The following is a 27,208-nucleotide window of genomic DNA, read 5'->3' on the forward strand; positions in this document are numbered from 1 at the left end:
AGTTTGAATCCCATGAGAGTGAAGTCACCATGGGGACTGGGTGCAGGAGGACAGGGGACAGGAGGTTGTTTCTGTGTGTATGTCTGTGTCTGTGTGTAACCAGAGGTACACTGGCATGAGCAACTAAAGAATTCTATAGTTTCTCCAAAAGTGAAGGAGGGAAACCTAATAACTGATGGTCTGGAAAGGGTATCCCTTTGGAAAAAATAACTAGTTCTATATCAACCTTTTTTGAGAGACCAAACTATTACGGAAAAATACACAGTATTACTTTCCTAACCATCGATCAGAAAGAGCAAGCAATACTCACATCAACTGCTTATTTTAATGTCAAATGTTTATTTCTATGCCATAGTTGCCTCAGCACAATTTGTAAAAGAAAGGAATCCAAAAAATGAATTTTTGTTTAGTCAGGATATTTTCTCTGCAGTTATAAGAAAGAAAATAAACACCATGATACCAGAATCACCACTTCTTTCACATCATTCTAGTAAGTTGCATCTAAATATTTTCCTTGGTTGCCACTTTTTTTAGGATGGAGAAATATCCACAGGAAAAAATGTCTGAATTCATTAAAATAAACTTGGGATAGTCTTTGCCAGACTCTATCTAAAACATCTTTGTTTTGGTATGCTGTATCACTAATTGCCATATTTTTATTATTTAATATAACAGGCATACTTTATTATATAAAACAAAGTGCACTAAAGATGAACAATGTTAGAAACAAACTGAAATTTGGTGTATCTTAAATCTTCGGGTGATTAGATAGTAGCTGAAGCGTGGGTATACAAATTTCTTATTAATACAAATGCAACTCTCTTCTGTGATGAAAATGCACTTAGTAGCCTAGTACTTTTTGCTTTAGCAGATAGGGCATCCAATACAACTGAAACAACCTGATAACAAATTAATTTTATTTTTCAATAAAAAGGAATGCTCTGGTTTCTTAACTGGCTCCTTGAGGAAGCCAGAAGATGGCATCTGCTCTTTAAATAGACTTCTCTTATCTGATTTGAGACACAAATCCACCAAGATTCTTACAGTGGAAGTAGGCACCACCCCTCAGATCACAAGGCCCCTAGGAAGAAGCCCTGTGGAAATCAGCCTGTGATGTGTGGTGGTGGGCCAGCACCTAGAAGACACGTGGTGGTTGTGCACATAAATCCCTTCAGCGGACTCAGTGGAAGGATGAGAATTCTATAAGTTCATGCACATTTTATTGAGTAGTAATATAAAATGCTTTTTTCTTTTTCATTGTTACAAGTGCATGCTTTGATTGCCAACATGTCAGAAGTCAAATTACAAAGGCAAGGCTTTAGGCTGTAGTGAATTACTTGGGCACTTATACAATTGTTAAAAAATATGAATGGACTTTTGTTGTTGTTGTTTTCAGAATGAACCAGTTGTAACCCGTAACTGATATACAAAGGGAAAAAAGTGAAAAAAGTACATATTTTGTGGCACATGACAGAACAGAACAAAATAACTAAACTGTTATGACATTAACAGTTACCATGCATTTAGAGTTTCACATGTAACTACAAACTGATTATAATTTCACAAGGTTTGCTAAACATGCTAACCATCTACATGTGCACTGACAAGCTTATGTTAAAAACTTTAAAGAATACTCTCCCCTTTAGATTTTTTCAAAGCTTTTTTTTGATTACAAAATTTCAAAGGCATTAAGCATTTTAGAGAATATAAAGTACGCCAGTATACATACATTTCCAGTATATGTCAGACCACTAAGCGCATTACAGTCCCATACAGGCCGATACAGCCATTTTTTTTTTCTTAAAAAACATGCATAGGCAGATTTTCTTTTTTTTTACAGAATATAGATGCTTTATCACTGTACTTCATATGGTGTCTTGTTCACTATACTTAAAAATGCACCACTCATAAATATTTAATTCAGCAAGCCACAACCAAGACTTGATTTTATCAACAAAAAACCCTAAATATAAACAGCAAAAAAGACAGATGTAATTATTCCAGTTTTTTTAAAACTTAAAGAAAAGAGATTCATTGCCGAATTAATAAGATAAGTGTTATATGGAAAGAAGGGCATTCAAGCACACTAAAGAAACCTGAGGTAAGCATAATCTGTACAAAATTAAACTGTCCTTTTTGGCATTTTAACAAATTTGCAACGTTCTTTTTTTTTCTTTTTCTTTTTTTTTTTTTTTTAAGACTGCCTAATTCAGTTTATAGCCATTGTCTGACAAGAGTAGCAAAACATTATCAATAAATAGTCCTTAGTTTGTACATCATTTTGTTAAAAATGTTTGATGTCATCCATTTTTAGTGCTGCGACTGTAAACGTACAATAGAGTAAGAAATTAGACAAAGTTTTCATGTCCAGTAACAGAATAAAAGGCCTTTCATTAACCTATCTAGAAGTCCCCAACGCAGTAGGAAAACATGTTCATTCCCCTAACATTGCAGTATATACTAGCATTAGCTTTCTGTTTAAAATTTTTTTTCTCTATAAGCATTTTTAAAAGGCATACCCCAAGGAGGTGTTTAATCACCACCCCCACCAAAATATACTTTATTCTCTCTCTCCCTCTTTTTTTAATGATAGTGTAAACTGAATCCAATTCCTGGCCCCCAGAGCAAATAAGCTACTGTCAGAGGCAAGAACATCCAACTGCTGATATGCAGCAATCCCCATCATGCCCTGCAGCTCAAAAAAAAAAAAAAAAAAAAAAAAAAGTGAACAGGAAGTGGTCACTGAATATTGCTGCTATTACTGCCATTGCTGTCCGTGCCGTTAGTCTCTGAGGTGAGAGCCTTGTTGATGGAGTTAAGGTTGGCGTCAGAGGGCATGGCATCTCTGCGAGGCGGCATCCTCTCATTAATTCGGTCTAAGCCCTTGGCTTCCTCGAAGCTAGTGATCTTATGTTGTGGTGAAAATCCTTTGATAGCTAAACAGAAAATCATTAAAAAGAGAAAAACAGGATTATCCAAAGGAAAACAAAAGGCACAGCTGTTGCAGCAGGTGATGTTAGAGATTTCTCAGTGAGAGGGAATCCTTCAGTGAAGAACAAAGTGACGGGACCTGCACACCACACAACAGACTCCTTACCATACTCGGAGGTAACCAAAGGTTTGAAAACAGCCAATGTCTCTTGCCAACCAAAATGTCCTCTTGAAGTTATTAAGATGTAAGCATTTCTCCTGTCTTCATGAAAGTTTAGATCAAAGAAATCCAAAGTGGACACGTAAAGAGGAAAGCTGCTTTCAGGGACAAGCCTCTAGAACCAGCATCAACTGGCCACATCATTAGCATGATTACTGCATCAAACACCTTAACCTAGACAGGCTGCAGCATGTCCCTCTTTGTATTCTTCCATTGTGCTAGGTAATGGCAAATTCAGTGGAATCACTATGTCTGCTATCCCTAAAATCCTAGTAAAGGGCTTAAAGCAGGAGCTAAAAGGAGCTAGAAAAGGAATTAACCAGCGCATTTCCATGCCATCTCAGAATCCCAGAAAGAACTTCTTGACAAACAACTCAATGATGGCATGAAAAAAAATGAAATTATAAACTCCTGTTTCTCCACTCAACTTTGGAAGCATGTGGAGTGAGTGACAAGGTAAGAGAAACTCAAAAAAATCAAGGTAAGATCACTAGGTAGAAACGTATTATCTGCCCTTCAGCAGCGAACAGGTCAAACTGATGTTCATCTGGTATCCATTACTGCCTAAATGAAAGAAAAACTCAGTGATGGTTAAATTATAACAAGGAAAAAATGCCTTTCACAATATTTAGTAAAAATGAATTGAACTGGTTTTGGTCCTATTCAATTAAAACACGGAATCTCAAAGTGGGAATGATACTTGATTTTTTAAAAAAGTAATCTTTAATGTGCTACAGAGATAGGTAAGGCATTTGTGCAAAAAACTTAATGATTTCTCCAGTGAGTACACCAACTGGTGAGCTGCAAATAAAACACATAAATGGGGAACCAATGACATCAGTTTGCTTTACTCCCTGTGAAGTGCAAGCCAGATATTTCAGGGCCAATCACCAATGCTCAATTGGGCTGCATCACCATGGCTGATTAAGGATAATTTCATGGTACCTTTATCCTCCCAACCTTATTTGGAGGGGGGGGGGGGAAGAAAGCAGTTTCAAGCTGAAACTTTACCAGTCACTCCTACGCAAATGTGCAGTGCCTTTTATTAGAATGGATGAGATTCCTAAAAGATATACACAGTCGTTTCAATACTCATTAAACGATAAGAAATAAGTTCCCCCCCCTCTGCATTTTAAAGGTTAGCATAATGGTGATTAGTCAACTGTGAGAGGAGTAAGATGGGGAAATGGGGAAAGACCAAGGCCCAAAGCAAAGCTTGTTAATTCTTCTCTAATTTAGTAATAAATTGCAAAATAATAGAGCTGTCTAACGAGCACCCACCCTGAAAACTAACTCAATTATTTTGAAGTACAAAAGAATGGCACGAAGTGGTACTCTACTGTTTTTTTTTCTTTATTAAACTACTGTGAATATAATTTCATCATAATTAACAGGTATAAAAGCTTGTCATCATTATCATTTATGAAATGATTTAATTAATTTAAATGGTAAAAGTGAAATTTCTAGGTTTTAAAAGCCAATAGGGTGGGAGTGTCAAAATTAAAAATCTAGCGAGAACAATGGATACTTCTGGAATGGGGCTCCATTTCTAATCATTTTTGTCCATCCTGGTATGGAAGAATGTGCTCTGCTGTAGTTGCTGGTCAGACAATGGGTATTAGCAATTTACATTGGTAGTATACTTAACACAACACAGAGTCACAGAAACCACAGAAAACAGCCAAACTATCAACAAGAATGCACACTGCAGATTAGAATTTGCCAAGAGGAATAGAGAATTCCCACATAAATAGCAGTTTATTCACTGCTATTTAGGAAGCAGTTGTATTTTCTCTTACAGTGCTATTGTTTCCCCTACCATATCCAAATCATGTACAAATTGGAAGAGTCTAAAGTGGCACTTTTTATATCATACCAAAGGACCATATGCACATAATTTTGAGAAAAACAAAAAAATTACCTTGCAAGAACAAAATACAACTGAAGAATTTTGTTTTAAAGGGGAACTTCAAATTATTATTTTTGAAATTTCCAAAGGATATGGTATGTATATTATTAACAACTATTTTGATTATGCAGTTTTCTTATAACTATATATTTAAAAAGCAGTCAAGTAAAAAGCAATTACTAAAGGGTCGACTCTACTGTCCTTGAGTAGTGCTAGGACACAGCTGGAGATGGACACTTCTTGATTTCCCCTGCAGCTCCTAGTACAGTGCCTGGTACAAAGCAGACACTCAGTAGACATTCATCAATTGAGTGCTACTTGATACTTGCTATTCTTGTTATTGGCCACTTACACAGCCACTAGATGCTTTTGAACTTTTTATAATATTTAGATGGTGTTAATTCTCATACAAATACCAGTAGGTTAAAATTTGATTTAAGATTACCAGAACTGTTCATCTCATGTACAGCTGTCTCATGTTGGAATATTTTTTAGAGACATAAATTAATGTTGAACTACAACAAAGCACTATTTAAATGAACATTTTTTTCCTTTGGCTACAAACTTCTGGAGACTAGAATTAAGATGACTATTTTTATTATCTTCAGTGCTGCCTGAAAGTGATTTGAGGGAGGGACATGGTTCAGCTCAAAGATTATTGTTTTATAAGCTACTGGTCAAAACAGCTGCCATAACCCCCACCCCACATCATTCAAAATATATAATCCTTTTGTTTTCTGTGATTCTACTATTCATCATATACAAAAGTCAAACATAGCTTTAAGGGAAAGAAACAAACAAACAAACCATAGAAGGACATTTTCCCCTTTAAAGCAAGAACATTTTGGTTAATACTGAGCCACAACTGTTAGCTCAACACCCACACACTCTGTACAAGCTACAGCAAAAATATGAATACACCCAGCAGAGCCCTTATCTGTTGCAGGTACAACAGAAAGGGGACTGGCCAATTTACCTTCATCAGCCTCAATAGCCTCAACAGTAGCTGAAGAGAAGAAAGGGGGTGCAAAATGAATGAGAAAAATGAGCAGAGGATTTTTTAACTCTAAGAACAAATCAGTGACCATCAAAGGAGCTAAGAGAACTAATGTTCCTGTAAGTGCTAGATTCTGGCACAGACAACAAAACAGAAATGCTAAAAAGAAAGAAAAAAATGCCACAGAAATTATAAATTTAATTTATGAGCTGGATACGCCTATCTGAATTAAATGCTTTAGTTTTTGCCCAGTAAATAAATAACAAACAATTAACCCTTTAGGAAAACACTTAGGAAAATTTCTTTTACATGGACTGAATTATAAGAGATTATGTAAATCTCAACTGTGCTTCTGACTCACACAGAATACTATAAAACCTCTGCTATGCTTGGTGATTTAGTTTTAAAATGCCAGACAAAATGACGGAAGTTGAAGCAGCGCCACAGTATCAGTGGGCTCATTCAAACTATTTAATATTAAATAGCACTATTTCCTAATGTGATGGAAAAGCAGGGGGATTCAAATTTAAAGAAAAAAAATCAGGGTGTCTAAGGAGATAACACATGCGACTCTTTCAAGATAAACACATCGGGCATGATTAGATTTGGGGGTCGGTGGGTAGGAAGAGTGTGAAGGAAAAAGAAAAAAGAAAACGTATGATATAATCTGGACATCTTTTTCCAGCAAGCCCAATTATATTTTCTTTTCCTTAGTGGAATATCCTTTTTGGAAATAAAATTCTTAAAATGTTACAAATCAAGTGGTAATGTGCCAGTAGTGGCAATAATTCTATCAGCATTTTAAAGAACAGGCAGCCTAAATACTGAATATACAGAAACAGCATATTTCAGAGGCAGAACTTGAAAAGCCCATTGCTTTATCAGCAATTTTTGTAATAAGGTTAGGGTCTAAACTTTCACTATGTAAATGTATGAGTCTTTCTATGTTATTAAGGTTAGTTTACACTTCCCTAATTAAATCTTAAAACTTCTCTGTAACTCCAAAATGTTTAATATTAAAATTCTACCCCTTGACTTTAATTTGCATTTTTCTTATAATTCAAGATTTTAAAACTACAGCAACTGCAAAATGTGCACTATAACTTACTTACAGTGGATTCTAGATTCCTTATGATAAAAATGGGGAATGGTTATCACCATGGAGAGAGAGTACATAGCAAAGTTGTAAGTAGTTTATCCTTTTAGACAAATTGAAGGGCATCAGGCAATACATTCTGGAGTTGTATCAATGTACGTGGTTTAAAATATACAGTAAGTTCTCAAACTCATATAGAAAGGTTTCAACCCATATGTCTTTTATGTGTATGTGTGTTTGTGTGTAGGTTCAACATAGAAAAACACAAACCAATGGATTTAAAATAAAATAAAACTGAATAACCTAAGGAAAAACACAGGCGAAAATCTGGAAATGAAACAAAGAACTGGAAAAACTTAAGTAATGTAAGTTTCAAAGTAAAGCAAAACATTCAGAATCACACCAGCACTGACATATTAGAACTATGATACTGCCCACTATTAAATGTTCTAAAGCAAATGTAGCCCACAGTTTCTGATAATACACTTGCTGTGCCTTACAATGTGCTTATCAGAAACTAGATTTCAGTCAGTTAGGTAGATGGTACATTTTGGACACGTAAATGATCCATTTATGCTAATGTTTTAGTAAGATATTTAATTTGGTAGAAACATTTTATGTGTTTTTTTAAAACTTGTTAAAATAATTCCTAGCTGTAAATTTAAAGGGGGCATTTACTCCTCAATACTATGTATCTTCCTACCTTCACTTAAACATTTTTGTCTTTTTGTAAAAACTCAAAAGACACTGATTTGGAATACATTCATCTGAAAATAGAGACAATTATTGGGATGCAGCCATGATGTGATCATTCAGCAACACTATATTCATGAAGTTGATCACTACTCTTCATGTAGAAGGTTATTAAATAACATAAATGAGAATAGTGAGTCTTCTAGATTGAAGGGCAGGGACAGAAAAGAAAATACAAAAAAGATTCAAGGAAAGATATAGGAAAATAAGCAAGAGGCTGAGAATGTTTTGAAAAATCTTATAGCATATTTTCATTTTCTTTTTTTTCTGTTAAAGCCTCATCTAATAGCAGTTTCCTAGTGTTAAAATTGTAGTCTATGTAATGATAATAGCAGTTAAATTTGATAAAAAAAAAGTAACAAAGGTGAAATAATTTATAGGACTGTGCTGCTAACACGGTAGCCACTAGCCCCCTGGCTTATTTAAATTAAATTTAATACAAATTAGATAAAAGAAAACATTTAGTTTCTTGGTTATATTCCCTATATGCTCAACAGTCATATGTGCCTTCTGTATAGATACAGAAATTTCCACCACCACAAAAAGTTCTGTTGGATGGCACTAGTCTAGAAAGCTACACATTTTAACATAAAATCTGTACTGTAAAGGAAATGCTCTTCTTTTTTCAAAAATGTAGTTCTACTCAGTCTCTTGTTTTCAACTGATAAATCAGAGAAAAGACACATATGGCTTCCGATTTCCATTCAAGAGGATAATGAAATCATCTCCCTAAAATTTAGACTTACAGGTATATTTTAGTTTTTGTGTGTATGTGTTAATCTCATAAATGAAATGGATAACCAGAATACTTATCAAAAATGTAATTAAAAAGTTGTTTTTGACAACGGAGTGGCTCAAAGTAGTCAAACCTATTGTGCATGTAGGCGACCTAAATGAGCTGTCCTGTAGCTAGGCTGAATACATGTAGATTCACATGGGAATGAGTGAATGGGGGAAAGGTGGAGTAGCGACCACATTCCAGAGAATGAGGGAGCTATTATGTTGGACATGACTGATCAAACTGATTGGGGTTTCAGCCCTTCTGCCAGCTGAGAAGAACTGAAGACCAAGACAGAGCTTAAATGAATGAATAAATCAGGGCTCTAATGCCACAGCTGACTGTGATGCCCTGGCACACAGTCATACCCATCGGTCTGCTTACCGCTTTGTAGGGTTTGCTTCCCTCCAGAAAGTACTCCGCTGGGGAGCATGCCAGTCGGGGTCAAGCCTTTCAGCGTCAGCACACTCTCACTCTCTTCTCTGGAAGGCACAATGAGGGGTGGCATTAACCTTTAATTTCTTTTGTGCAAAAGAAATGACTCAAAGGAAAAAAAAAGCATATAAGAACCTACATTTCTTTCTATCTTGGCTCTCTGGATTTTTTTTTTTAAACATACTTTATTTTAATTTATTTATATACTAGTAATGTTCCATAAATGATTGCTACAATAAAGTTTACATTATCCAATTAGGGAGGTTCAGTTTCTTTTGAGTATCGAAGATAGAGAAAACCATTTTGATTTTGTAATCAGGCATCTCAATAAAAAGTGTTTGTTGTGCATTCTGTATGTTAAAAGTGAGCCATAGTGAGTGCTATAAGTTTTTCAGCCAAGGCTCAGCAAAAGTAAGAGGAAGTGACTTGATTTGACAGAATAAAAAAACAGAGCATATGGAGATTGAAAAAAAAATCTGATTTGTGGATTAGGGAATCAGGAATTACATTCAGTGGACTTTTAGAAATTAAGGAATTTAGTAATTTAGATGTTACATGAAAAACACATAAAATAATGGCAAGTAGCCAATAAACCTACTGGAAAATTTCCCAGTTTTTTTTTTTTTTCAGTCACTTTCCCCACTGATTTGCTAATATAAAATTATTTTCTTACTCAGCATGACAATTGTTTTACAATCAGTTTTAAGTACACCATTATTTCAATTATATTTATTAATTACTTGACACTATTAATCATTTTGAATTGTTAAATCCTCCTAATTAAATAACCATGACTAAATAACCACTCGCTCTTTCCACATAGTGATATTGCAATTCTACATAACCAGAAAAAAGTCCTTAAAATACAAATTGTATGTATACACACATACACACACATACATACATTTGCGTTTATACACACACATACACACACACACACACACGAAGAGAGTTTAGTACGTAGAATTATCTACTCCAAATTTTTATGAAGGTGTCTCACATGACTCAAACAGAATTCCTGAACTTTTCCCCAAACCTGCTACTACCACAATCTGTTTTCAACTCAGAAATTAGCAATTCCGTCTTTTAGTTACTTAAGAGTAAAGGATCACTCTTTAACTCTTTTTATCCTAATTCCATATCAATTATATCAGCAAATATTGAGGGCTCTGCCCTCAAAATATTTCTAGTTTAACCAGTTCTCACAAAGCTACTACCTTACCTCTTTCGACAACAGCTTTGTTGAGATATTGGCACAGAATTAACCTAAAGTGTTAGAATTCAATCAATGGTCTTGAATATATTCATAGAGATGTACAGCCATCACCATAATCAATTTTAGAACATTCTCATTACCCCCAAAAGAAATTTCATACGTATTAAGCAGTCACTCCCTATTTCCTTCAGCCCTGTATCACTTCCAGTCACTTTCTGTAGATTTGTTTCTCTTGGACATTTCATATAAATAAAATCATACCAAATACAGCCTTCTGTGACTTCCCTCTTTTGCTCACCACCAGTATCACCTCCCTGGATTGCAGGAGCCTTCTAAATGGTCTCTCTGCTCCAGCCGAGTCACATTCTTGCCCCCTCCTCCCACAGCTGTTCTCAGTATGGCAGCCAGGGTGAGGCTTTTCATACCTATGCCAAATCCTGTCACTTGTGTATTCAGAACTCTCTAATGGCTTCTCCTCTCCTGATGGGTGAAAGGGAGGTTTCACAAAGGCCTTAAAATAAACTAGCTACCCCACACTCTCCTGTTCGCACCCATCTCTTGGTCTACATTTCCTACCAACGTCCACTTTCCTTAGATATACCCAGTACACTCCACCGAGGGGCGCTGCACTTTTTTTGTCATTCTTCTCCCCTGGCATCTGTGCGGCTCACTCCCACTCTGCCTTCTAATCTTTGCTCCAATATCGCCTTCTAAGCAAGGACTTCCTTAGGAACGCCATTTAAAATAATAATCCCTTTTTCTATTCCTTCTCCCTTTGCCTATTTTATCTACCGCACTTATCGCCCCTGAAAAACGATACGGTGTGTTTACTTCCTTACTTCTGGTCTCCTGCCCACTCCATTCCCCTCCCGCCGTCCCCCGCCCCCTCGCACCGCCCAGCTAGACAAGCCTCATGAGAACAGGGGTTCTGGTCTGCTTTAATCACTGCTGCATCCACAGCACCCAGACTAGAACAGTACCTGGTACATAGCTCACATTTCAAAAATATTTGCCAAAAATAAAACAGTAAAAATTGAATGGAGAATGGAAATGTTAATCCATATTTTAGATTTCTGTATCCTCTACTGCAAAGTTTACTTAAAAATAACAGGTTTGGCCGGGCGCGGTGGCTCACGTCTGTAATCCCAGCACTTTGGGAGGCCGAGGCGGGCGGATCACGAGGTCAGGAGATCGAGACCATCCTGGCTAACACAGTGAAACCCCGTCTGTACTAAAAATGCAAAAAATTAGCCGGGCGTGGCGGCGGGCTCCTGTAGTCCCAGCTACTCAGGAGGCTGAGGGAGCAGAATGGCGTGAACCCGGGAGGCGGAGCTTGCAGTGAGCTGAGATCGCGCCACTGCACTCCAGCCTGGGCGACTGAGTGAGACTCCGTCTCAAAAAAAAAAAATAAATAAAATAAAAAATAAAAAAATAATAATAATAGGTTTGATGGCCGGGCGCGGTGGCTCATGCCTGTAATCCCAGCACTTGAGGAGGCCGAGGCGGGTGGATTACGAGGTCAGGAGATCGTGACCATCCTAGCTAACACAGTGAAACCCCGTCTCTACTAAAGAATACAAAAAATTAGCTGGGCGTGGTGGCCGGCACCTATAGTCCCAGCTAACTCGGGAGGCTGAGGCAGGAGAATGGCGTGAACCCAGGAGGCGGAGGTTGCAGTGAGCCGAGATTGTGTCACTGCACTCCAGCCTGGGAGACAGAACAAGACTCTGTCTCAAAAAAAAAAAAAAAAAAAAAAAAAATAATAATAATAATAATAGGTTTGAGATAATTAATTATTGTTTATTTTCACGCAGGTGTTTCAAACTTTTTAAGCTTCTGTGGTCTGTCAAACCACTAGAGGTCCCCTGAAGAAATATATTGAATGATAATATGATTTGGGAAAATTGTGAGTATCTCTAAAGAACGAACACAATTTTCCTTTACATTCATATTCAAAATATGGCTTTTGCCTCATGAGTGATTATAATTCCTACATACACCAAGAATCTTTGTGTCAAATCCCGTATCAAACACGGGACTCAGGCTGGGCACCGTGGCTAACACCTGTAATTCCAGCACTTTGGGAGGCAGACCTGGGCGGCTCACTTGAGACCAGGAGTTTGAGACCAGCCTGGCCAACATGGTGAAACCTCATCTCTAGTAAAAAATACATAAAAATTAGCCAGGTGTGACGGTATGCTCCTGTAATCCCAGCTACTTGGGAGGCTGAGACTTGAGAATTGCTTGAACCCAGGAGGTGGAGCTTGCAGTGAGCTGAGATCGTGCCACTGCACTCCAGCCACAGTGAAAGAGCGAGACTGTCTCAAAAACAAAACAAAAAAACAAAAAACCCCAAAAAACACGGGACTCATCAAACAAAAAATTATAACCCATAATGCTCTGAGAAAGCCAAGTAAATTATTAGCTTTTTACCTATAAAATTTTTCCGGTAATCTGAAGTATTCTTTTTAATCTTCAAAATTTCTTCAAAATTTTAATTTTGTACCAATAGTAGAAAAATCTTTTTGGGAAATCACATCTTTGGGGGGGTCACACTCAGGCTAACATCCCAGTCATAAGACTGATGTTGGGACATCATTTAACTTTCTTGGGCTTCAGTTTTCTTCTCTATAAAATCACATCTGTAATTATGGGATTTCTATGAAGATGAAATGATACACTGTTACAAATGCCCCAGCAAAGAAGATGGTCATTTTCCTTCCTTCCTTGCTCTTTTTTTCTTTCTTGTTCAACCACATTCCTTACTTCCCTTAATTGTGACTACCATTCGTGCCTCATGTGGAAGCCATGTCCTCAATGGTTTCTAGCAGCTTCTTCATTTTCCAATTCCAACTATCTCTGTTGAGTTCTCATTCAAACTGGTAATCTCTGCAGTAATTTCCTCTGATGACCACGCCCTCCTTCCTGAAAGACTCTTTGCCCTAGGTGTTGTAATGCTTTTTTTCCTGCTTCTCCTTTTCCCTCTCTGACATCTTCTCAGTTCCTAGGATGATCTTTTTCTTCTATCTCCAGACCTATGCTTTCTAATATGTAGGCCCCAGCTCCATGTGGCTGTTAACCACTTCAGACATGACTAGTCGAATTAAGATGTGCTGTAAGTGTAAAATACACATGGGATTTCAAAGACTTAGTACAAAAATACGAATAGAAAATGTCCCTTTAATAAGTGTTATATTGATCAAATGTCAAAATGGTAAAATTTTGGATATTTGTGTTAAACAGATTATATTATAAAAATCAATAATTCGTTTCTGTTTCTACCCCTTTTACTGTGGTTTCTAGAAAATTTAAAATGACAGATGTAGCTCACATTTTATTTCTATTGGACAGCAATGTTCTGAAGAATTCTTTATTCTCCTCCTCTCACCTTTCACGCTCTCCTTTAGCAAGACCATCAGCTTACGTTGTTACTGCACTCTTGTCTCTGTGTTGTTTACTCTTGTTTGCATTTCTCTTTCCCTTCCTTCCTTCCCTCGTTTCTTCTTTCTTTCTTTCTCTCTTTCATAGAGTCTTGCTCTGTTGCTCAGGCTGAAGTGCAGTAGTGCAATCTAGGTTCACTGCAACCTCTGCCTCCCAGGTTCAGGCAATTCTTCTGCCTCTTCCTCCCAAGTAGCTGGGATTACAGGCACGCACCACCTTGCCTGGCTAATTTTTGTATTTTTAGTAGAGACGGGGTTTCACAATGTTGGTCAAGCTGATCTCAAATTCCTGACCTTGTGATCAGCCCAGCTCGACCTCCCAAAGTGCTGTGATTACAGGCATGAGCCACCACACCTGGCCTCTTATATCTGCTTTTCTAACCCTCACCTCTCTCTGAACCTCCAGGGCAGAATTTCTAAGTGCCTCTACATAAATGCTCTGCCAAATTCAATACATCCTACTCTTCCCAATAAATACCTGTTAGATACTTAAATTGAAAAATACTTCCTCTTCCTTAGACAATGGCATCCTATCCATGGCACAGACTGGAACCTCTGTAGAATATTCTGGAATATTTCCTCTCTCCTGTAGTCTTTCACATAGGTAAGGGTTCTCATGGCCAACACCGGAAATCTATTCTGGCTAATTTTAATAGGAAAGAGATATATTAAAGGTATTAGAGAGCTCACAGATCCAGAGAACTGGGCTTCGATGCTCTGTAGCTGGGAAGAGTAATAGTACTTGTCCACACTGTGGGGTGGGCTCCATGAAAGGCTTGCCACTGATGTTCATAGCCAATGCCAGAGCTCATACTAATGCTGTGTAGTTAGCTCCCAAAATGCTGAGGCGGAAGCTCTTCCATTGCTGGCCCATGAGATTCCACACCTGACAGGACAATTGTCGTCCTGCCTTGCTGCCTCCTCATGATGCTCAATTTGAAACAAAGTCTTACTTACCATGCATTAATCTGACTGGCGAATCCTAGGCAACAGGTTTGTATTTTATCTGCAAGGACTGCTAAAGACAGTTTTCTGGTTCCCTGATAACGTTGCACATTTCCAAAATGTAGGAAACATGTTGGGCAAGTATATCTGACAAATTTGTACCACATTCCACATTCATTAGTCACGTTCTGTTTTCCCAAATTCCTTGTATTTGTCCTCTCCTTTGCACTTCTCCTCCCATAGCCTGGTCCAGCCTTTTGCTGGGATTACTTCAAAAGCTTCCTAAATGTTTTTCTTTTTTTTAAATTTACATTTTATTTTATATTTATTTACATTTTTGGTTATCCATATGTCACCTTGCTAGCCAATCTTCACGTTGCGATTAACATGTATAGTGGAACATGGGTTAGAGCATGCCTCTAATCTCATTAAAGTAATTCTACAACTCCTGATTGCCTACATGCAAAAAAATTAAATGCTTTAACATGCTATTCAAAGCACTCAAGGATTGGACTTCAATATATTTTCAGTCTCCTTTTTAACTAGATTCCTCACTCACCTTCATGTCTTTTGCTAGTCAGTCCTTGAATATATTTAGAATTCATTACTAGATTACTAGTATTGTTTAGAATTTATAATAGACTACATAGCACAGTTTTGGGTAAGACTCTCATTAGTGTTGCTCCCCAACTGAGTGAGTTGGGACACTCTGCTTAGCCTCTCTCAGATTCAATTTCCTCACAGGAAAGTAAAGTCACCACAACCTTGCAAACTTCCTGTGTTGATTATTGTCAAATGTGCAAAACATGGGGCATGAACCTGGCACTTAGTAAGTGCCCCATAAAAGGATGCCATTGATATTGCTGTTAGGATTGTGCGACTGTGCTCCTGATAATTTTTCCACTTCCAGGAATGCCTTCACCACATTCCTCTCTGTCCTGGAATCCAGCCTATCCTTCACAGCACTCCTCCAACTTTAACCTCTTTATGAACATTTCAGTCAGGAAACGCAAGGTTCCTTCCTGTCTAATGCCACAGCAGGACATCTATTCATGTAGTTAGCACACACTTTATTTTCTTATGTTAGTTTATTATCTATCTAGCTGGCATTCCAATTTGGTATCTAGATTGCCTAATTCAGTGCATGGTATACAGTTAATGCTCAATCATTACTTACTAAGCTTAACTTACTTTTTTTCTGGATAAGATCTCTCTATATTCTACATATGTGCTATGGATGCTTTCATTATAGAAAAACAATAATAAATAGCTTGCTTCTATTTTTCTATGAACATGTGCAATTTTAAGTCAAGTCACTGATCACTGGGTTCAAATAGTCCATTTATCATGGGATAGTCATGGAAATTCTAGAGCTGTTTTTACTTTCCCTCAGAGACTTCAGACAGAACAAGAAATGAAAGCATTATTGGTAAATCTGACGCACAATAAATAAGCAAGTGTTTACTCAGAGTTCCAATTAAGTTTATGACCTTCATATATGCCTTTGTTCCCACAGAACATTTTTCCAGCCATACAGGCCTCCTTGTGGTCCTCAAAACTGCCAGTTTTGTCTTTACTTAAGTATCTTTGCACTTGCTATTCTCTTTGCCTTGAACTCCCTTACCCCATTTCTTCATGAAGGTCACCCATGCTTGTCCAAATACCATTACTCAAAAAGTTTTTTGTTGACCACACACTAAAAGAAGTTCTTTATCTCCCACTTGCTCCATCTCTACGTTGCTTTATTTCTTTTCTCCATGGTACTTAATCAATGCTTTAAGTTTTACTATATTTACTTATGGCATGAATGAATAAACCCTGAAAATGTAGTTGGAAACGTAGAGCAATAGAGCAAAGGTAGCCTCATTCAGTAACAGAAGGGAGCAATGATGCTCTATTTTCAGCTTGAACACGGCTTGTCGTGATTGTGCTGGCTACCACAGAGTTCTCACTGCCTTTGATGTGGTGTCTCTGAGAGAGCATGATAATGCTTTTCATCCTTCTCATGGCTCCCTCTTTTGGCATTAAGTCATTCAGCTACTCTTTAGTGACTATACCAGGAAGAGGATAGAAATAGCAAGAGGAGAAATCAAAAGAGCCAGTGTCAATACTCTATGAGAAAGAGTTGGGGCAAAAATTTGGCAAAAAATTAGATTATTAAATTATCCAACTGTCGACGTAATATTTCCCAAGGTGTTCCTATTTACTCGTTAATATGTATCATTTTGAATTGACTGTATACTCCTAACATATATCATATTTTAAAGTAATCTTCTGAAGAGAAATGTTAGATTGTATTATTTAGAAATAACCAGAGTGAGTTTCCTTCAAGAAAACATTTGTTTTCTAAATAAATGCTTAATAATGATTCATAATCTATTTACAAAATATACTACTATACGGAAATTGAAACATAGTAATTTCTTCTCTCAATAATTAGAATAATATAGATTCACATGAATAGCTCTATGGTTGAAGTTCATTTCCTAGAAATCTAGTGAAATGTGTCTGATAAATGCATCTTTCACCACAGAGTCAGAATGAAAAACAAAACAAAAAAAATCACAATAGCTTTTCCTGTTTCATAAGATGTTCAACCTATTGTGAAATCAATGTTTTAAAGTCCTGTAGCAAATAGAGGAATAAAATGTGATGCAATTCATTTTGAGACTTTCTTAACAGAAATAATTTAGTAGATTGCAATTTAACTAAAAGAGTGAGAAACAGACAATCTCTCATTTAATTTTCCTCAGTTTTTAATTTAAAGGGAAAAAAAGACAAATATTCTCTAGTAAAATATTTAAATTACCAGATGAAAGTATTAAAGTATTTAATAGGTGACACATTATAAAATTTGAAACAAAAACAGAGGACGAATGCACCCACCTGAGCACTGAGAACACTCTGGCCATTTTGCCTATTGCTCGGATCTTGTTCCTTATCACCTCCTTCCGGGCTGCAGCTGTTGCACCTGTATTTTCAAACAGAATTCAGGGGTCAGTAATTTTTTTATCTAATTGCAATTGAGTTTACAAATTTATACATACAACAGACTCCATTAAGCAAAATCAGGTTTTTTTTTTTTTTTTCTTAAGAGGATTTATCTGTAAATTAAATTTGAAAATTTAAGCTTTTGGCCACCCACACTAGGATGTGATTTTTGAGAGGTCCTCATACTGCCAAAGAAAAACTTTTGAGATATCAGGGGGGAGGTGAGTAAGAAGCTAACTGGAAAATCACTGAGTAGAGGGGTAGGTTCCTATTCTCCTCTTCTAATTGACTTTCCCTTTCTTTTCTATTTATACAGAGACTGTGCATTGAGAGGAAGAGTTAAGTGCCTTATCACCATCTTCTATTCATTTGCAGTCTCCATGCTGGGAAAACTACTTTAAGAAACTGCTTTTCCAAAAGTTCTCCTTTGATATGATTAAACTAGGAAGTCTCTTAATTCCCTATCTGCGTTGCAACATCATTCATAATTATTTGATGATGACTGTTTGAGCACTTGATACTCTTTCATCTTCTGCTTGGTTCATGAGTTCTAGAGAAAAGAATAGAGAACTGCTAAATTGGATTTAGTAAGAGACAATGGCACCATGGTTTGCATTTTAGTACTATTTTTGAAATTTATGCACGGTTTTTCCGGGTAAGTTTTTCCACTTGTTACATTTTCTAAATTGAAAAAATTAATTACATAGATTATTGTTACAAATAAATATATTTTAAAATAATGTTGTAAAATAATACTTTAATGAACCCATTTTATTCTTTATTTAATTCCCAAGGTATATCGGAAGAAGTATAAAACAGAAAAAATACCTCTCAATTTTTTTTTTGTTTTCTTTTTTTTAAAGATGGAGTCTCGCTCTGTCGCCCAGGCTGGAGTGCAGTGGCACAATCTCAGCTCACTGCAACCTCCGCCTCCCCAGGTTCAAGTGATTTATCCTGCCTCAATCTCCCAAGTAGCTGGGATTATAGGCATGTGACACCACACCCAGCTAACTGTTTTTGCATTTTTAGTAGAGACAGGCTTCACCATGTTGGTCAGATTGGTCTCAAACTCCCGACCTCGAATGACTAGCCTGCCTCAGCCTCCCAAAGTGCTGGGATTACAAGAGTGAGCCACCACACCTGGCCAAGATTTTTATAATCCAAGGTAAAATGGATAAGTTATCCTTTTTATACATTATGTGGGATTTTATAGAAAGCATTAACACAAGCAGATCATCTAATTCTACTGCTTCTAATAGATACACAATAGAATATTCTTTTCAAATAATAACAGAAATGTTCCTAATCCAACTGAACAGTTTGAGTCATGTAATTTGCTCAGGGACTATAGATGATAACTGGTATGTGTTTTGGTCTTTTATTATAATTTGTGGTAACAGCAAGCTTTCACAGAAGGGTTTTGAAAAAAAGATTTCTACTGTTTCCCTTAGAGGGCTTTAATGAACGCCATTTGGAATCTTGTTGATTGTATTGATCAAACAATTAATATGCCAACATTTCCACGAGAAAGAAAACTGTACCAACACACACAATTTTGAAATGGCTAGAAAAAAAGGCCTTTGCTTTTTTTTTTTTTTTCCTTCCACTCCAAGAAAGTGAAAACATAATGGATCACTTTCTTTGCCTGGGTGGGTAATCTTTCAGAGGTGATACTAACACAAACCCATCTCATAGGTGCATGGGTGTTCCCCAAAGGGTGTATGAAAACCAGCAAGCTGGCTTCCTTCCACCTTCCCTCTGACCTGAAAGCAGCCTACATGTATGTCCATTTCATCCTCTCTTGTGGCAACCATGCCATGGCAGGCACCTTTCAACACATCCAATGGGAAGGACTTATTATTGCCAGCTATTCTACCTGCAAATGGGTAAAATAGGTTTCCATCTATGTGGGAGAGAGCTCTTCTCCAATCCAGCTATTTTGATAATCAAGCAAAACCACGGGTTCTCATTCACTATCAGTTCCTTGAATTATTAATTAGTCTCTCGGCTAGAACAATGGAGAGGAAAATAGGGTGTGTGCAGGATCCCTGCCTCTAATCGTATTCTGATTTTGTAACAATATTAATTATCTATGATTTGTAATTAAGATTATACATCAAATTCTGCTCTGGAGACCATCTAAAACTGAATTCTCTGTGCTTGGATTTTAGATGATTAATGAACAAGAGATCATCAAAAGATTTTTTTTTTAAGTGGGATGGTTAATAGTCCCCTTAGAGTGGTCTTCCTATATATATATATATATATTTCAGTTACTCCATTCAATGATGCTTTCAGTATAACATTGTCCTATTACTACTCTATGTTTAAAATTCCCTACCTCAGCTAACCTGTGAACTCAGGGGTCATGATGTGCTGAGTAAGGGAAAAGATTCTGGCCCTCTCCAATAAACAATATGGCCAGATCATGAAATCAATCCAATGAACATGAAAAATGGAAATTGTGGGAGAGCTCCAAAACTGGTCACTATATTTAGAAACACAAGAAAAGCAGCAAGGAGTGGATACGATGTCTAGATATAAAATTTCATGTATTTAACTGAGGTGAGAGGGGTAATACATAAAATCAATTAAGTAAAAATATATATGAAGAACAATCTCACAGAACATTTCTGATAAAAAACTTGTAAAAACCTTAACTAGAGAAATGAAAAGTAAGAAACTAAGTTGGAAAAGGAGGGAAATAAATTATGTAGAGCTGTGCTTCTTAGCTTGGTGTAAGCTGATGATCAGAAAAATGCTCAAATACATACTCAATTTTAAATGTAAAATGAACATTCTCACAGTCAGTCAGTATACTATTCCTTACATTTTCAGACCAAATGAATGATTAGAGAGCATATAAAAGATATTCTACTTTATGTATATGTAGTTGTGCTTCCCATAAGCAGTGAATCGCAACACACTCTAGCACTTTTCTTAATTTTTTTAAAAAAAACCTCTCTTAAAAAAATTTCTCAATAACCCAGATAAGGAGTTTTATTATCCCTCTTATAAAATTGGAATATATTTACACAAAAAGTAAAATAACCTGACCATGGACAGTAAGAAGAATCACTAAACTATTCTCTGATTGTTTTATCCTGAAAAGTACCTTTAATCTTTTCCATATAATCAAAATCAAAATTAGCTCTAATCACACATACATAACCTCACAAAGATTTAAAATATCGAAATAAAATATCTGGATTGATGTGTAATTCAATCTAAAGGAGCTGAACAACAGCAGGGGAGAATTAAGTTCAGATGTAAATGGTCGAGTATACTATACTTAGTATAGCTATTCCAGGTTTTTGGTATTTTCCAGAGATGATTAAAACTCTTTTTCAAAAACTTATTCCATTCCAAATCCTCACAGTCCATAATTAAACAGAAATATCAAGAATAAGTACATGTTTTTCAGAATTTTACTACCTGCAACATGCAAAGATAATGTCATATTAAACATTCATGGTACTGTTCTATTTAAGTTGTGAAAATGTACCACAGTAGCTCAAATTAAAATTCAGTATATAAAATAATGAAGACACATAAAATACCTTTTACATGAAAACTGTGGTAATTTCCTCCCATTGAAAAAAACATATAATCACTTATTTCAACTTGGAAGTCCAAAACTGAAAGGTAGTATTTCATATGTTAGAAAAAATAGCAATTTTAAGTAAAATTTCATTTTGTATTTCTATTCAAATAATAATCACTTCCTTTTTTGGTCTCTCCTTTCAACTTTTTAAGTTCTGATCTTCTTTTATGCCTAGGGTATCATGCTACTATTTCCAGATTCTAAGCAACCCTGAAAACTCAAATTTTGCTCAACATGGGGGAGGTTAGTATGCAGACCAAGGGGATCTTTAAAGATTTGCTTTTAATACATGTCCTTCTTGCCCTTAACTTAGCACCTTGCTGACTTCTCATGAAGTTTTAAGATATCTATGGCAAATGGCCTTCTAAGTGAGTGTTGCAACCCCATAGGATAGATTTCAGCCTTAAAAAGGAACTGGAAAAAGGCATTTGCACCACAGAGAGTGGGGACAAGTGCTTGGCTGAAGAGAGATTCTTACCACCTGGGGTATCTGCCACACATTACAGATGTTGGCTCTGACTTCCAGCTCAGTTACCACTGTGGAGCTACTACTGTGAATTCCTCAGTTACACCTGAATTAGTGGTGTGCAGAAAGTATTATGTAGAGTTCAAATTAATATCCAAATCAGTCATTCATCAAATATTCTTGTGACTCCTTTACTATACAGCCTGCCATGTGCTAGCAACAGAAGTACGAATGAGGCATTGTCTCTGCTTTCGGAGATCACATGAACAACAACAGATCATGACAAATATTATACTGAAAGTAGCAGTGGTACATTGGAGCTGGCTTCTGTCAGCTGGTAAGAGGATACTGAGTGTGTCCCTTCTTAACTCCATGGTCAGTAATTTCTTTCTTTCTTTTCTTTTCTTTCTTTTCTTTCTTCCTTTCTTTCCTTTCTTTCTTTCCTTCTTTCTTTCCTTTCCTTCCTTCCCTTCCTTCCTTCCTTCCTTCCTTCTTTCCTTCCTTCCTTCCTTCCTTCCTTCCTTCCTTCCTTTCTTCCTTTCTTTCTTTCTTTCTTCCTTTCTTGTCTCTCTCTCTCTCTCTCTCTTTCTCTCTTTCTTTTGAAGGAGTCTCGCTCTTTTGCTCAGGCTGGAGTGCAATGGTGATCTCGGCTCACTGCAACCTCCGCCTCCCAGGTTCAAGAGATTCTCCTGCCTCAGCTTCCTGGGGTCAAGTGATTCTCCTGCCTCAGCCTCCCTAATAGTTGGGAGTACAGGTGCCTGCCACCATGCCTGACTAATTTTTGTATTTTTAGTAAAGACAGGGTTTCACCACGCTGGCCAGGCTGGTCTCGAACTCCTGACCTCAGGTGATCCACCTGCCTGGGTCTCCCAAAGTGCTGGGATTACAGGCATGAGTCACCACGCCTGGCCCATGGTCAGTAATTTCATGTTGGCAGCTTCAAATCAGCTGTGGAGGAAACATTTATACCACGAAAATCTGCAAATGCTATAAACCAGGGCCATTTTCCCTGGGAGGACAGGTGCAAACTGCATGCAGGTAGAAGAAAAACTTTTCAGTGAAATGGTGACAGTCAAGGATCTTGAAGTATACATAAACACCAAAAAGAAAGAAGAAGGGCATTTTCAGGAGAGGTTTTTTAAATGTGTAAAGGCAGCAAAATTCCAAATTATGTTCAGATGATGGGTAAGAAGTTTGATGTGAATGAAGTTTCAGTAAACTCGGATGATGGTAGGCTGGGAAAGAAGCAGGAAATGCCTGGGCTAACCTGTAAAGGCTTTAGAATAGTAGTACATGCAAACAAGAAGTTTAGATATTAGCATATATGCAATAGAGTTAAATAAAACTTACTTTGTCAGATACCAAAAAAGAAAGAAACTCTTCGATTGCTGGATGAGTAGAGACAGATATGTGATAAAGCAAATATAGTCAATTGTTAGCTATAGAAAGTTAAGTGATGGGTATCTAAGTACTAACTATACAGTTCTTCAAACTTTCCTGTATGTTTAAAACATTTTGTAATAAAATGTCAAAAAATGAAACTATACTTGGAAGAAATTTGGTTTTGTGGGAAAAGAAAAATAGCAGCTTTGGGGAGAGAAGTCTCTATGTCCTGCCCTGCCCTTCCTTTATGTAATAGGGGAGGATGCATGAGCTTGCTGAAAAAGGTAATGAATACTTCTCACTGGAGTTACATTCTCCCCATCTTTCTTCTTCACCAAATCCAGGAGACAGCTGAACTGGCAAGATTTTGTTTTAAAAGTCTAATCTAAGAGATTCTTATTAGTTTCAACACATTTTTACAACTGTAAGAAATAAAAATGACCAGTTATAAAAATTATACTTAAATATCTTCTGAAAAGAAATATTTTTACATTAGAATGTGAAAAAGCTGCTTTGAAAAATTGTTATTGTTATTGAGTTGTATTTTATTTGATAGAAACACTAGCAGACCTTTCCCAATTCATCATTATATTGGCCACAAGCTTTTTGTTATCATTTAGGCTTATTTCTTTACAGGACATTTTAACTAATACAAGTGCATCCACAGCATATGTATTTCAATGAACTATATATAAAAAAGTATATGTATACTAAAAGTTTTTGTATGTTTTAAAAGGAAACATATGTCTTTAAAATTATATTTTGGGGGTAGACTTCAAATATTTTCAAACGTTTAATCCAAAATCTGAGAAAAAAATTTTTTTTACCACTCACCACTTCCAAATTTGTTAAAACTTAACAAAGTTCATCCCTATTCTACTTTAAAATAAAATTTTTATCATGGATAAATATTATTAAACAGAGTTTCAGTGTTCCTTCAGATTTTATTCTTTGCCAAACAGAGCAATTACTGAATTTGAATAAAATCTCTTGATGAAAGCATAAAGTGTTGAGATCATTAATATCTTTTGTTGTGCTATATTAAAGATAAAAATGGGTTTTGTGTCCATCCAAACTCAGCACCTTTGAAATAGAAGATAAAATGCATAAGACAGAACAGACTTCAGATACCTCTAAGAAACTTGCATAATTGGTCTTTATAGCTTTTTAAAGATTATGAAAATTATGAATATAAAGATTGTCTTCTTTGGGAAAATAGTTGAAGTAATCCCTAAATCTTATCTTGTCTTTTTCTTTCCTGACCTAACTTAACAATAACAAACCTTGAGCTCTTATATCCCAGCAAAGGGATGTTATGCAGAAGTTACTTTAGCTATCCACCCAGTTTTGCCATTGGCTATGAATTGTGACAAGTGCTTCAGTACATTTTCCTACACCACCAGGCACTTGAGCCCTAGATTTAAAAAAAGCACCATAAGCAATGGATAACTGTTTACTCTGATGTAATGACTTCAAAATTGTAGCCTTCATAATTTTTACTCATGTAGCTACAAAATAATATCCCCAAAGAATACTATTCCCATCCATGTTTAACTAGTTGTAAATAATGTTGTAAACATTATGAGATTAAAATGAAATGGCTATATTACTCTGACCAATGGTATATAAATATCACAGCAATTTGAGTCCCACTATCATTCATTTAGAGAAAAGTCCATGAATAAAATCCTCATTGATATTTAGAAATCATATATTATTATTATTTTCTTTGAAATTGTAGTTCCACTTTAAAATTCCCCAATTTTGTTCCAGTACATTAAAAATTTAAACTTTAAAATATATACATATTTTAAATTAGACAGGATCTTCCCATGTGGCCCAGGCTGGACTAGGACTCCTGGGCTCTAGTGATCCTCCCACCTCAGCCTCCCAAGTGGGGTTATAGGTATGCTAAACTTTAAAATATTTTTGTCACTACATTATATGTTATGTTTAAAAATTTAACTAAATTTTAGAAATTTCCTGAGATGATGGATACTAAGTATTCAAAAATTCCTTTGGAATAAATAACACAATATCATAATTATTATAGAGAGTTCACAATTATGAACTCTTTAGTTCATAATTGAGATAGAGAGCACTAACATATTATAAATATTCATAAATATTAAAATGCACAGAAATAAAATTTTATTGGAATGCATCTCTTAATGATAAAGATGGGAAGGAAATTACATTGCTCCCTTGATTAAAGAGACTTCCTAGATACTAAGCTTTTCCAATGTCTTTTTGTGTATGCGCCCCAGAGTTTTTTATAGCTCAAGGAAATGTTCATAGTGACTGTGTCTAGGGAGACCTGTGCCTTTTTGTTAAAATGGAAAAAAGGCATTTGAGAAAGAGGAGGCAGGAAAGGAGAAGCTGCAATAAGGCCTCCAGCCAAAGTGCCTTCTCAGGCTGATCACTTTTAAGAAAATAAGACTTATGGTGGCTGAGGATGTGAAACTGGATTCCCTTTAACTCCTCTTGAAATGTCTTACGGTAATCGCGACAGTACAGATATTCCAGCCTGAAGAGTGCTGTTCTACCAAGAATTAGATTACTCTATTTCTAGAGTTGACAGCTATTGGAAGAACTCCTTAACTTGCCATAAACCTGGAAATCCTACACTGTTCATCTACTTAGGGTCAGTGCAGTAAAAGTGAATCCAGAGGTTGTTAGGTGCTTTCTCTCACCAAACAAAGCCATACGTATGCTTATATAGGTTACTATTTTGGGAAAAAGAAAAACACATTCAGGACAACAAGTGAAAAAAATCCTTGTAAAAATTCATCTTTTTGAAGATTACAAACTAAAATATTTAGAATACCCTTCTAATATGGATCCTAACTCTATTAACTATCCCTCCCATAGGTGATAAAATTGGGACATAATTGCCACTCACTCCAAATCACTCTAAAGCACACATTCTGAATTTCTTCCATATGTTTTTTTAACTTGACTACAATCTCAGTATATATTAAGAGCCTGCAATGAATGGTGTGATATTTGGCATAAGGCTATTCTGTCTTACATCCCACTTTGAAAGCAATAGAAGAGCCTTTATATATATATATATATATTTTAAAAAGTTTCTCCTATGTAATGGATTTTAATGGTGTAATGGATTTTAAGTGTTCAATGGATTTTAAGGAAGGTCAGAAGAGCCTAGACTAGTTTTTTCTCCACTTCTCTTGTCATAAAATATAGCCAAATTCTTTGGATAGGAAGTCTTAAAAATGGACAGATTACTCCCAAATGCCCAATTACTGTCATTATTTGGTTATTTTCTGTTTAATTATCAGTTACTTTCATTTCCAAACTCTAATTTGATTCCATGCACTTTTGTTCTCTAAGACGTTGTGTTCCGTCTGTTTAATGACTCCTTAGTTGAGCTGCAGAAACTGACTATAAGCAGAATTCTAACTGTGTGAAAGTGAAAGACTTCACAGTAGATTAGGAACCTTCCACTGATTTTTCAAGAAACTCTAACATATTCAGCTAATGCCTTCCAAAGCATATTGCCCCCCTTTTAATATTTACCAAGGAAGCTACTAAGAGCCATAAAATCTGACTTGGCTTAACTCCTTTATCGCGACAAAAATACATCAATTTTATAAAGTAGCAACAGAAAATAACAAAAAGAAATAAATCTAAATTTAATAATATCGATTTATTATCTCAAAGGGAAGCAGTCATAATGCCTGGATGTCTAATCAAAGATTGCTCTTGATATGGATGAGGATATAACTGTTTAATAGGTGTTTATTGAGGACATAATTGTGCATACGTGATAAGCGCTGGAAGAATGCATTCAGACTAGAACTTAATTCTGGGCCCATATGGATTTATACATTTATCTCTGCCATGATATAAAGTGAAGGGAGAAAACGAACAGAGTAAAATATTATGTTTGATTGTCCCGTATGTTTTACCCTAGATAAAAAGTTAATTTGAGTACCACTTGACAGCATAATAAAAAGCAGACAGAAACAAGTAATACAACTCCTTCATCTGACAGTGGAGAATGGCTGAGGCACTGGCAGG

The 27,208-nt window shown here is 36.2% G+C and overlaps 1 protein-coding gene across 4 annotated transcripts in view; it reads right to left on the minus strand.

Annotated features, from left to right (window-relative positions):
• Positions 1–319: 319 nt before the first annotated feature.
• Positions 320–27,208, minus strand: part of PPP3CA (protein phosphatase 3 catalytic subunit alpha) — a 331,871-nt gene continuing 304,982 nt past the window's right edge. For 2 of the 4 annotated variants that reach the window (XM_033178403.1, XM_033178419.1), the window contains exons 11-14: positions 17,607–17,691; positions 9,069–9,166; positions 6,037–6,066; positions 320–2,936 (exon numbers count right to left, since the gene is read on the minus strand). In XM_033178403.1, the coding sequence (XP_033034294.1) occupies positions 2,740–2,936; positions 6,037–6,066; positions 9,069–9,166; positions 17,607–17,691 (410 nt within the window). In that variant the 3' untranslated portion in view covers positions 320–2,739. The remainder of the gene's footprint in view (positions 2,937–6,036; positions 6,067–9,068; positions 9,167–17,606; positions 17,692–27,208) is intronic. The other 2 variants (XM_033178412.1, XM_033178429.1) reach the window with 1 other exon arrangement.

This window comes from Trachypithecus francoisi, unplaced genomic scaffold (genome assembly GCF_009764315.1).
Source record: "Trachypithecus francoisi isolate TF-2019V2 unplaced genomic scaffold, Tfra_2.0 Contig01566, whole genome shotgun sequence".
Classification (NCBI taxonomy): domain Eukaryota; kingdom Metazoa; phylum Chordata; class Mammalia; order Primates; family Cercopithecidae; genus Trachypithecus; species Trachypithecus francoisi.